We start from the raw sequence: 13,424 nt of genomic DNA, 5'->3' as shown, positions 1-13,424 counted from the left end.
TGCTGGTTTTTTTGGGTTTTTTTTTTTTTTCTTTTTAACTCAAGAGTCCTCAGTTGTCTGGGCTGCTAGGAAAAGCAGGAAGTAGCTTTTGTGGTAGGGAGTTGCTGTGTCTTCATCTGTAAAACAAGAATTAGATAAGGAATATGCACACAAGAACTCGTAGGAATGGTGCGGGAAGCTGCATGACAGGAAAGCCCTTAGGCAAAAATATTATTCAGATGTACTTATTGAGCAAAGAGCACTGTACTACTAATAATAATTATTGTGGTACTTGTTAAGGTTTTAGTAAGTGCCAAGCCCTGAAATAAGCACCAGAGTTGATAGAAGGTAAGCATTGGAGTCAGAGTTCATGGGTTCAAATCTCTGCTCCACCACTTGTCAGCCGTGTGACTTTGGGCAAGTCACTTAACTTCTCTGGGCCTCAGTTATCTCATCTGTAAAATGGTGATTAAGATTGTGAGCCCCACATGGGACAACCTGATCACCTTATCCTCCCCAGCGCTTAGAACAGTGCTTTGCACATAGTGCTTAACAAATGTCATTATTATTATTATTATTACTCCTTACTGTCTAAGGAAGGAGGATAAGTACTGAATCCCTATTTTGCAGATGAGGGAACTGAGGCATAGAGAAGTTAAGTAACTTACCCAAGGTCAAATCAGCCATGATTAGAATGTAGGTCTTCTGGCTCCCGGGCCTGTGCTTTTTCCACAAAGCCATGCTGCTTTCTCAGTGCTTCACAGATATTCCATTATGAATTCCCTGCACATCCTTCTGTAAATTCATAGCAGAGGAAATTTTCATACAAAATGCGTTTTGGTTTCAGCATGTCTTCTGGGTATACTTCTCACCTATCAGGCTCAAGACAAGTTTCCTGATTGGTTGTGGGAGTTGGCTGACTGATAATTACTTTTATTACCTGTTTTGTTTTCACTGTTGGACATCTTTTTGCAAAATAACACATTCTTTCTGCAGGAAGAACTAGCCTCATTTTATTTGCTCTTCCATGATGAAACTTGAAAAGCCATTTTTCTTTAAAGTTTTTTGTTTCGTAGATATGTTTTCCTAAACTATCATCTGCCATCAAGTTTTCATAACTTCCTGAATATATGTTTACTGGCAACTTTTAAATCATTCCGTTAATTCTCTGCATAATACCACTTTTAGGCTGTACTGCATTTGCCCTTTTTACATAAAAACTTTGTGGTTGTGGCATCCAAATGTTTCCAAAGTCCAGTCAACAGTGTTGTAATGATGTGCTTGGCAAATCTTATTTCAGGTGCCATTAAGGTACAAATATCCTATTTGAGCAGCAACATAGGCTTTGAACCAGCTCACATTTTCCAGTGCCACACTATCTCTATCTTGGGTTGGCATCATCACTAAACGTTGGGTTCCCATCTTACCGAGGACCTTTGGTATGCAGAGCAGCAGAGTAGGCATTTGGTGGACATATCGATGAAGGCCCAGGCCCTTCCCTTAGGAGCTTTCAAGGATTTCCAGAGGTGGGGAGGAATGTGATCAGCTGAGGAGGGGAGAAAGGAAGATGATGCTACTATAGTTCAACACAGGATTGAGCATGACCATGCCTACTGACTTAGTGCCCTGTCACTCCCTAAGTGGTTGTTTTTTCTTACAAACCTGTTCATCTTCATATCAAGTCAGAGCTCTACCACCCACAAAGGTAGCCATTCATCTGCTGATGAGGAAAGCTGGCGTACTGTGAGCTCAGTTTTGTGTTCTATGAGCTGAAACAATAATATGATTGATTTTTCCCTAAGGGAGAGAATTGAGATTTTCTTCTGTCCGAATTCATGGGAACAAATTCCAGTAGCTTGGCTGTGGGAGGAGGGGTTGTCCTGTCCATAGGGGCTCAATGAATGTCAATGGGACAGGGAAAGCCATAGGCTTACATAAGAAAGGTGAAAGGAGATCATAAGCCCTCTAGACTGTGAGTTCATTGTGGACAGGATCATGCCCACTAATTTTATTGTATTGTACTCTCCCGGGTGCTTAATATAGTGGTCTACACACAGTAGTGCTAAGTACCATTGACTGATAGATTGTTTAAAGAGCTGCTCTGTTCTTACTCCCTTCAAACTCCTATTCAAAGCCCCCTTCAGACACTATTTTGTCTCCCAGTAAGAATCAGTGTGGGTTACCTCCAGTTTGGGGGCCTGTTTTTGTAGGAAAAGCCCTAAGAAAAATCCTGTGAACTCTGACATAATCTTCATTTTTCTTCATGGATGTTTTGTTTACTGTTCTTCTTTTTGTAGACTCCATGACAAATGGCCTATATGTGGCATCTATTTTTCTAAATCCTAGTGATTTTCCTGGGACTCCTTACATATCCTTTTTATTTTCTTATGGTAAATGTTAAAGGTTAGCTATATGTCCAGTACTGTTTTATGCACTGGTTAGCTAAAAGTATAAGTTAATCAGACCAAATACAGTCCCTGTCCCACATGAGGCTCAAAAAAATCCCACTAAGACTCTCAAGAAGCAAATCACATGAGCACTGTGATTTATTGTAAGCACAGCTGTTGGCTTCCTATGACATATCAAGGCAAGAGAAGGCTGGACGTGGAACATGATATAATTGCCCCAGGACTTCACTGAGAAGAAAATATGGGGCTTACAGTGGGATTACCCTAGATTTTCTGCAGACTTCTCCCAAACACCTAGTGGATGGACTATTTGGGGCACTAATTACAGTAGATTTCTGGAATAGATTCCAAGCACCTCCTAATTCAAACATTAAATATGCAGTTGAAAATATGAATCCACTCACCAATCTTCTTCACAAATCTTCCAGTTGGGTTATTTTTAAGGGAAAAAAAGCAAACTGTAAATCACACAAGGTTCAAACTCTAAAAGCTCAAATGACCAGAGAGACAAATTTCCTGTTGGAAGGAAATATTTAATTTCAGCTATAACTATCATTCAACACATTCAGCTTCAGTAAGAGAAAAACATCCTTCTGTTCAAACCATTCTCATTTATAAACAGCTCTACCCAACCACGCCCACAGAATCAGCACTGTCTCTTGACATGGTGCTATTTCCCTTTGGACAACACAGAAATCCTCAAACAAGAGACCTGATCATCCCTGAAGCCTCGTGTCTCAAGTTCTGAAATCTCTGATGGGGAAGTTCAGCTAACTCAAACTTCTCCTTAACTTTGGCTGAACCTAAATCTCCTAAAAATAGAAAACATTCCAGAAAGGCATATGTGGATGTGCAGGGCTCTTTTGCCTTCTTTTAAAAAAAATTTCAGATGCCCCAGGTAAAATGAAGATCCAAAAATTGTTTGCAAATATTGAGCAGAGAGCCACCAGACATGGGTTTGGGAATCTGGTGGGAGAGGGGGAGGCTCAGGATTTCTGCAATTGAATATTCGTGCTTCCTTTCCTTATTGAAACCATGGGCAAACAATTTAACTCTGAGTGCCTCCATTTCCCAGCTGTAGACTGGAAACATTGTGTATTTCAGAAGGATGCTGGGAATGGGTGCACTGGAATTATCTCCAAGCCCTTGGGAAGAAAGATGCTGAAGCAATCCAATGCATCAATTTTAGTTCTTGGAAATTGTCACACTGGAGGAATAGAAGCAGTGGGACAGGGAAAGGCTGATGACCCCTGAGCTTGCACCTGACTTCCCATTTCAGCCATGGGTCATAGCAGCCTTCTCTGCCTCTTCCCCTTAGAGAGAGCAGCTCTAAATTTTGCAAGGGGCTGCAAGTTTCTCAGGTTTTTGGAGAGAGTAAGATAACAGAAGCAGTGTGGCTCAGTGGAAAGTGCATGGGCTTGGGATTCAGAAGTCATGGTTCTAATCCCGGCTCTGCTACTTGTCAGCTGTGTGACTGTGGGCAAGTCACTTAACTTCTCTGGTCCTCAGTTACCTCAACTGTAAAATGGGGATGAAGCCTGTGAGCCGCACATGGAACAACCTGATCACCTTGTATCCCCCCTCCAGCGCTTAGAACAGTGCTTTGCAAATAGTAAGTGCTTAACAAATGCCATTAATATTATTATTATTGTTATTAGATTCACAGGCAGGGTAGTGTAGATGGAGTTCACCCTCCTCCACTCTTCCTCTGCACATTCTCTGCTCTATCCCAGGCTAGGAGAGTGTATTTGTTGGAAGACAGGGTCTGGGACAGTTGAAGTGTGAGGAGGCTGCTCTCCATGAGTCTGGGTTGGTTGGGGCAGACTTCCCTTCTTTGCTTAGCACACACATGGGGGTCCATGTTGGTTGAGAATGGGGCCCAGGGAGATCCCACCTGCATGGCCCCTTCTCAGACTCAGAGATAAACTGAGTCTGCATTGATCAAGTTCAATGGGCGATTGCTCCATTCCCCATGGTACTTGGCTGCTGTAGTTCAGCCTGGAGCTGGCAGGTCAGTACCGACACTGGTGGGGAGCTCCTGGATCAGCTGTTCTTCCTGTTGATCCACTTCCTTCCCGCAGGCACCTTGGTGTCTCTGGGCTAGAGGAGCTGAGGGGGCACAGAGTTGCTTGGTGTTGGGGCCAGGGGCTGCTGGAACTCCCGGGGCTTGTGGGGAGGCTCCTCAGGTGAGATGAACTGGCACAAACCTCTTGAGGCTCAGAGGAGCCCAACTCGGGCTGGGTTAATGTCTTGTCCTTAACTCAGTACAGGAGAGAAACAAAATGGACAGGGTTAGTGTCCTGAACCAAAGACTAAATAAGACTCTGCCTGGGCCCTCTGGGTGGGGAAAGTGTGCTGCGGAAAGGATTGGGAAACCCAAGCCTAGAAGCCCAGCTCACTTTGGGCAGGGAACTTTTTTGTCAACTTTGTACTCTCCCAAGAACACAGTAAGCACTCAAATACTTGATTCATAGAAGCCCTAGCCTAGGTACTAGTCACCTCCAGTTGCTGGTCTTCAGGAATAAAATTCCCATCAGTGTTATCCAACTGCCTGTGATAATCCAGGACTTCCTGACCACTTCCCATTATTGCCATTGCTTCTTGGTCAGCATGGAGGGTGGTGACAGTGCCATGGAGAAGATATCTCCCTTCATTATTTTCAGCACTTAGAACAGTGCCTCACACATAGAAGCACTTAACAAATGCCATCATTATTATTACCAAGCCCTATAGAGAGCTCATCTACTCCAGGAGACCTTCCCAAACTGAGCGCCCCCTTTTCGTCTTCTCCCCTCCCCTCCCCATCGTCCCCATCCCTCCTTCTGCCCTACCCCCTTCCCCACAACACTTGTGTATATTTGTACATATTTATTACTCTCTATTAGTGATGTGTATATACCTATAATTCTATTTATTTTGATGGTATTGACACCTGTCTACTTGTTTTGTTGTCTACTAGACTGTGAGCCCATTGCTGGGTAGGGACCGTCTCTATATGTTGCCAATTTGTACTTCCCAAGGGATTAGTACAGTGCTCTGCACACACTAAGCACTCAGTAAATACCATTGAATAAATGAATGAATGAAGCAAGCCTGGGCTCCAGACAATCCCCTGAAGTCCCTGCAAAGCAGTGTGGATTAGTGGAAAGAGCCTGGGCTTTGGAGTCAGAGGTCATGGTTTCAAATCCTGGCTCCACCACTTGTCAGCTGTGTGACTTTGGGCAAATCACTTAACTTCTCTGGGCCTCAGTTCCGTCATCTGTAAAGTGGGGATGAAGACTGTGAGCCCCCCGTGTGACAACCTGATCACCTTGTAACCTCCCCAGCGCTTAGAACAGTGCTTTGCACATAGTGCTTAATAAATGATGCCAACATTATTATTATTATCATGCCACCCATGGTTGAGAGGGGTCTTACAGACTCAGCATCAGATTCCCAGTCTCCCCTAGGAAAGAACTTAGAGAGGTTCCAGGAGCCATGTGAGCGGCAAACACAAGGATGACAGTTCACGGGGGGCTGAGAAGGGCTGCCTGGAGACAGTAGTCCTCGGCCCAGAACAATTCATGGACAGAGTGAGGGCAGGGATACTGGGTCCTTCCAGAAGCAGCAGACAGTGAACAAGCTTGATTGACCCAACGGATGCAGAGCACTGCTCTACATGGGCTGGTTTTCCTAGAAAACCCTACTTTGTGGATCCCAGTGTTTAGAAAAATTTGCATTGTGGTAGTCCAACACTGTGCCAACCTGTTTCCAGGCATGTTCCCTTTGTTAGATCCTTCCCAATTTCCATCATCACATTCTCGCCAAAACGTGGAGGGAAAATGTGCATTCTGGCCAAACTGAGTGTGCTTGGGTAAGTGTCGGTGAGAAAATAGGCACACTCTCTGTAACTGCTGACCCAGCATTAACGGCTCTAACGTGTCATTCATTCATTCATTCAATCTTATTTCTTGAGCACTTACTGTGTGCAGAGCACTGTACCAAGCATTTGGAAAGGACAATTCGACAACAGATAGACAGTCCCTACCCAAACACGGGCTCACAGTCTGGAAGTGGGGAGACAGACAGCAAAACAAAACAAATAGACAGGCACCAATACCATCAAAATAGATAAATAGAATTATAGATTCATTCATTCAATAGTATTATTTAGCACCTACTGTGTGCAGAGCACTGCACTAAACTCTTGGAAAGGACAGTTCGGCAACAGATTAGAGACAGTCCCAGCCCAATAATGGGCTTACAGTCTAGAAGTGGGGAGACACACTTTCATTCATTCAGTCAGTCATATTTGATGGCTGATTATGTGCAGAGCACTGGACTAAGCGCATGGGAACAATATGACTGAGTGACTGAGTGAGTGAATGGAGGGAGGGAATGAATGGCATGAATGACTGACTGACCGACAGATTTATTCCTTTGGCAAGCAATGATAATAATGATGATGGTATTTGTTAAGCACTTACTATGTGCCAAACACTATTCTAAGCACTGGGGTAGATACGAGGTAATCAGGTTTTCCCAGGTGAGCCTCACAGTCTTAATCCCCAATTCACAGATGAGGTAATTTAGGCCCAGAGAAGTTAAGCAATGTGGCAAAAGTCACACAGCTGACAAGTGGCGGAGCTAGAATTAGAACCCAGGACCTCTGACTCCCAAGCCCATGCTCTTTCCACTAGACCAGGCAGATAACAGTGAGGAAACTCTGTAACACAGGTGTGGGTGGCCAGCTGAGCCTTTAGCGGGTGCCCCTCCCACCAACCAGCACCACCAGCCCCCCCCAGTCATCTCAGAATTGCCTACTTCTAGAACCCGGTCCCCAACATCTCCTTGACACTAGAGTGAATTTGGGGTGGCCTGCTGCAACTAGCCGCAAAGGTGAAGCACCTGGTAAGTACATGCATGGCTATCAAGTGTGTGTGTGTGTGTAAGAAGCAGTGTGGCTTAGTGGAAAGGGAATGGGCCTGAGAATCAGAGGACATGGGTTCTAATTCCACTCTGCTACTTCTCTGCCATGTGACACTGGGCAAGTCACTTAACTTCTCTGTACCTCAGTTTCCTCATCCATAGAATGGGGATTCATTACTCATTCTTGGTCCCTCTTAGTCTGTGAGCCCCACATGGGGCAGGGACTGTGTCCAACCAGATTATTTTATATCCATTCCCGGACTTGACAAATAGTAAGTGCTTAACAAATATCATCTGCCAGGTGCAGTTCAGAGAAGGAATAGGCTCCTTTGCCATTAGGATCACAGATTGCTCTCCTCTCTGGAGATACTGACAGGTCCTCTGACCTCTGACTCCAGTCTGAGGAAGCAATTGAGAATATTTCAGAGGGGATGAGCATATTGAATGGAGGGAGGTCTCAGGAGGTGGGACGAGACTTCTCAGAGCTACTTTGATTGTGGGCCTCGCGTCGGGCTCAGTGAGATGGTGCCCACGATTGAAGAGGATTTTGGTGTTGCAAAGATTGTCACATGACCTCTCCCATCTGGTCACTGCACTCCTTTATCCCGTACTTTATTTTAGGGGCTCCGTCCATCTGGGTAGGACACATTAAAATCCTTCAGCCAGTTGGTCCTCAGAACTGTAGCTGGGGCAGATAATGGAAGGAAGCCACATGTCCCCTGTCCTCTAGGAGTTTACAATCTAATGGGGATGATGGACAGTTGGAAATTGTTTGCAATTAGTGGGAGGGGGAATAGTAGAATATGAGAAGCAGCATGGCCTAGTGAATAGAATATGGGCCTGGAAGGCGAAGGACCTGGGTTCTAAACCCAGCCCCACCACATGACTGCTGTGTAGCCTTGGGTAAGTCTCTTAACTTCTCTGCACCTCATTTCCCTCATCTGCATAATGGGAATTAAGACTGGGAGCCCTACACGGAACAGGAACTGCTTGTATGTATCCCAGTGCTTAGTACAGAGCCTGGCACATAGTGAGGGCTTAACAAATACCATTAAAAAATTGAATTTGGAACAGGAAGCAGAGTCCACGAGGAAGCAATTTCATTTAGACAGGCTGCTGGATCCTCCTTGGATCCATATTGATTCTTTGAGACCCTGGACATTTGGGCTGGTATTTATTTTCATGGTGCCCTAAATTAGGTGAAAGTGGGCTTTACAAAGGAGACTGCTCAATTCTTTCTGGTCAAAATGGTGGCATTTGGGTTTCCTCTCCAGGGATTGGGCAGCTGTCAGTGGTGCCCTCATGCTCATTTGGAAAGGAGATTTGGCCCTTATGTTTGATCTGAGAGACACAGGCAATCCCGAGGCAGGTTTATGTGTCTGTCTCAGGGAGCTCAGCTCTGCTGAGGGACTTGTTTCTTGCTTTTTAGGTTTAGTTTATTGGGGAAATGTTTTTCTTCCTCCTTTTTTCACATCTTCAAAGAATTTCCTTGTCTCTGAGAAGGAAAAGTTGAAACTTTTCCCCATTGCTCATAATTATCCCATTATTACTGTGCTGAAAAGTTTGTGGTGAAGAAGTGCCAAGTTTGTTGTCTTCTTAATAATGCCCAGAGTGGGGTGTCTGGGTGTTTGCAAAAAGTAGTTTTAATTGCTCCACTCTGTTCACTGCATGGGTAATAAGCAATGCCCAATGAGCCTATTAATGCTCAACGAACCTGAGTAAGATAATCATGAGAGGCTTTCACCCCTTTCAATGACAGACTGAAAAATAAAAGACTAGGAAGGAAGAATACTTTAGGAAAAGGAAAACATACAGACATTTTTCCAACAAAGATTATGACTTCTTAAAAGGTCAGGTTGGGAGCTGGATATTTGAATCAAAGCAGACATATTTCCCTGGTAATACAAAGACTGCCTTTTTTCTCTTCTGTTTCTAATGGGAAAAACTAAGATATGTACTGGGACCTAACGTAAGAAAGAACTATTCTTCCCCAGTGACCAGAGCAGGGCCAGTCTCAGACAAATAGTGGGACAACAGAGAGATGGACTGTGTGTATAGCCGATAGTGACCCTACAACATCCCAAATGGTCATTTGGGGTTCTGACCCACCATTTGGCAGCTTTTTGCATGATCCTTTCAGGGTCTTGTTTTTTGCCTGGGTGGGTGGGACTGGACCCCCTGGTGCTCCACTCTCCCTTGCATCTAGTAACCAAGTAAGCCTCTGTAACCAGTTTCATTTGCACATATCAGAAACTCATTAGAAGAGGAATAAAAAAGACTCTGCTTGGCTTTAATGATCTACAACTGAAAAAAGGTATCTTTTCCTCAGAGGGCATGTCAACACGTTGGTGGTCCCTTCAATCCATTTCCCATCGGTGGAATTTCACTGCCTATTGGGGATATGATCCCTGGAGTCTCCTGAAGGCTGAAATCATGAACTCTGGAGTCTTCCTGAAATATTTAATGTCTTCCTGTTCTAGGTAGTGGGTCTGGATTTCAGTGATATGCAGGATTTTCTGTGCAAGAACCAGTATCCCTCTGGCCAGTTGATCTAAGCTATATCATACTAAACCATCTTTGCTGTTTGCCTTGAATGTAATGTATCAGCCAATCAGAGAGAGCAGATCTGGCCTCACATCATTTAATATTTTGAAGTCAAGGTAAGAGATATATTTATACTAGCCACCCTCCTTTAAAAAATGACTGGTACAGTGTTGAATGTACTGCTTCAATTTCTATCAAATCGGGATTTGATTTTATTATATTCTAGACTCATTGTGAGCAGGAAATGTGACTGCTAACTCTTTTGTACTGTACTCTCCCAAGTACTTAGTACAGTACTCTGCACATAGTAAGGGCTCAATAAATCTCATTGATCAATTCCCCCTAAGTGCCCTACAAATATGGAATCAGCTTTTTAATAAGAAAATGACATTCAAAATAATTTGTTTTGTTTCTTAGGGTTAATTCAGGGATTTAATATAGGCAAGCAAATTCATCACAGGACATGCAAAGATGCCTTTTCTCCCGGTGGATTTGTGAGGAACCAAAGGAAAACCAACCAATTTGACTAACCTAGACCCATCTCTGACCAAAGGCTATCTGTGGATTTTATTGTCACTTTGAAAGGATTACATTTCCAGCAGAAGTTACCTTGGAACCTATAGAATTCAGTGAGTATCTGGTCTCCTTCACAACCTGAAGTCCCATTCTAGCTTTATGGGTGTTTTTTTTTAAAAAGGATCTAATTCATTTCCTTCCCGCCTCTTAAATTAATGGAGGACTTTACATTTTAATTCTAGATGGTAACCATCAGGAATAAAAATATCATTATCTTGTGTTTCCTACTGTAACCCCTGGAATTCCATTTGGCTGACTTATTGGAGAGTCGGTAGTTCCTTTGAAATGAAGGTGATTGGTGCCTGAGAGCTCCAGCTTGTGAAGTCAGACCAAATCTGTAGCTTCCCAAATAGGCACAGCTATCTTCCAAACTTTTGACATACTCTAACTCCAGGTAGATTTTTCCATAACATTTAAATGTATTTTCCAGCTAAATATCACGTAAGAGAAATGGGATGTTATTTTGTGAGACAACTATATTGGCTGAGGTTAGAAAGTAGCCTTCTTTCCATGTCCCCTCCCTTCTGCCCCCAAAAGAGTGAAATTAAGATATTACATTCATCCTGTTTCTCTGGGCTTCTAAGGAGTGAAGGAACATCAAGTGCCTTAATCAAATGTGGTGTTTGTTAAGCACTTACTATGTGCCAAGCACTGTACTCAGCACTAGGGCACATACAAGAAAATCAAATCTCACATAGGCTCATAGTCTAAGTTGGAGGGAAAACAGGTATTGAATCCCCTTTTTGAGAATGAGGGAACTGAAGCCCAGACAAGTTTAGTGATTTGCCCAAAGTCAAGCAGCAGACTAGCGAAGAAAGCTGGGATTAGAACCCAGGTCCAAGTAGTTCACCTAATAACAGACTGAGCAGGCTAGATTAAGAAAAATACGTTCTCATTCGAAGAAATCTATTAGTGCAGTCAGAGGCAGAGTAGTCTTCCCCCACTCCTCCACCCCCCTCCCCCGGAAAAAAACCCCAACACAGAACTCATTTTTAGTCTAGGAGGGGATGAGATTGCTGATTAGAAAAATTTTCTCTCCCTCTGTCTTTGACCTTAGTTTCTGAATTGGGGGGTGTCTGCTCCATCAGCAGATGTAACTTTCAATTATCAAAAGGGTTAAAAACATCGGATTTAAGAAAATTCATCCTCCAGAAATGATCTCAAAGTTGGAAAAGCCACTCAAGTCTAACTTAGAAGGCTGAGAAAGGTTCTAGTATATTTGTACTTCAAGAAAATTTTGTCAGCTCTTTCCCCATCATGGGATAGAGATTTGGCTTATTTTGATTATCTCTGGAGAGTGAAAAGTTAAATTAAGCTAACCTCTTTGGCACTAATTTCCTTCAGAACTTTGAATCCTGAAGGCTACCCAGAGGTACTTGCCTAGCAGGGGATTTCCTCATTTGGAAGAAAGAAAATAAAAACCGGAGGAAACTGTAGTGAGAAATTGCTTCACCCACTACAAAAAAAGCAGAGACTTCACTTACATTTCCTGATCCAGAAAACTTAATTTTAAGCGCCCTCAGAGACCTAATGACCTCAGACTAGAGACCAGGTTATCCACAGATCCCAGTTCTGAGGAATGCACAATTTTGTATTTGGTGCCTCCTGGAAATTATACCATCTGCTCCTTGCCAGATGATGGCTAATGACCAGGAGTCCTGGGGACCACTCCAAGTAATTCCCATCCAGCCCCCTTAGAGTCAGAACTCATTGGGCTTGTACTTTCTCAAATTCAAGCTTTCCTTCCTCTGTCTTGGTTGCACAGGTAGGAGAAAATGAATAAACTGAGAGGGGCCAACTACACTGAGGTCACAGAATTCATCCTGGTTGGACTTTCCCATCAGCCCAAGAGTCAAATCATTTTCTTCTGTATCTTGCTCCATTTTTATCTGGGAACTGTCGTGGGAAATATCTTCATCATTATTGTAGTATGGAAAGAGCCTCAACTTCACACCCCAATGTATTTCTTCCTCTGCAATCTGTCCTTTGTTGACCTGTGTTCCACCACCACCGCAGTGCCTCTGGCCCTTGTCAACTGCCTGAGAGACTGCCCTACTATCACCTACAATGACTGCTATGCCCAAATGACCATCTCCATCTTCTGGAGCATCACCGAGTGCTGGCTGTTGGCCGTCATGGCTTACGACCGATTCGTTGCCATATCGAACCCCTTGCGTTACACGCTGATCATGACAATGAGGACTTGTTTCCAGATAGCCGCTACCATGTGGATAAGTACCTTCCTGCTGGCCCTAATTCCTGTGATCATCATACCAGTTCAGTTTTGTGCAGGGAACAATGTAGTGAACCATTTTGTATGTGAATTGGAAGCCGTCTTAAAGCTGGTCTGCTCGGACACAACAGTAGGTGAGGTCCTGATGTTGATAAGCTCGAGCTTCATCTTGCCCCTCCCCTTTATGTTCATTCTCCTCTCTTATATCCGGATCACGGTGGCCGTCTTGAAAATCCCTTCCATATCTGGGCGGAGGAAAGCTTTCTCCACTTGTGGATCGCACCTGACTGTTGTGACCATCTACTACGGGACCCTCATCTCCATTTACCTCAAACCTCAGAACAAAGACAGCAAGGACCAGGACAAAATCATCTCTATATTTTATGGAACAGTGATCCCCATGATGAACCCTCTCATTTATACATTGAGAAACAAGGATGTGATAGGAGCCTTGAGAAAGGCAGCAGGGAAAACCAAGCAAGTAAGGCTGTCAGTGTGAATTCTAAGACATATACTGCTGAGATGAGGCTGACTTAAGAAACAGGTATAATTCATTATAGGAGGAAAATGAACTAGAATTTATCCGTAAGGACATTTGGAGGGCCGGATTCTATGTCTGGCTCCCTCACTCATTCATTCATTCATTCATTCAATCACATTTATTGAGTGCTTACCATGTGCAGAGCACTGTACTAAGCGCTTGGGAAGTACAAGTTGACAACATATAGAGACGGTCCCTACCCAACAATGGGCTCACAGTCCAGAAGGGGAGAAAC

General features: G+C 43.8%; 1 protein-coding gene across 1 annotated transcript; it reads left to right on the top strand.

Annotated features, from left to right (window-relative positions):
• The first annotated feature begins 10,397 nt into the window (after positions 1 to 10,397).
• LOC119929592 (olfactory receptor 13H1-like) lies at positions 10,398 to 13,147 on the top strand. The gene is made up of 2 exons (XM_038747764.1): positions 10,398 to 10,468; positions 12,181 to 13,147. The coding sequence occupies exon 2, from the start codon at positions 12,191 to 12,193 to the stop codon at positions 13,145 to 13,147; it is 957 nt and encodes a 318-aa protein (XP_038603692.1). The 5' UTR covers positions 10,398 to 10,468; positions 12,181 to 12,190.
• The last annotated feature ends 277 nt before the right edge of the window (positions 13,148 to 13,424 follow it).

This window comes from Tachyglossus aculeatus, chromosome 6 (assembly GCF_015852505.1).
Source record: "Tachyglossus aculeatus isolate mTacAcu1 chromosome 6, mTacAcu1.pri, whole genome shotgun sequence".
In the NCBI taxonomy this organism is placed as follows: Eukaryota; Metazoa; Chordata; class Mammalia; order Monotremata; family Tachyglossidae; genus Tachyglossus; species Tachyglossus aculeatus.
Note: the sequence above shows the minus strand (reverse complement) of the source record. Positions and strands in the feature narration are given on the sequence as shown.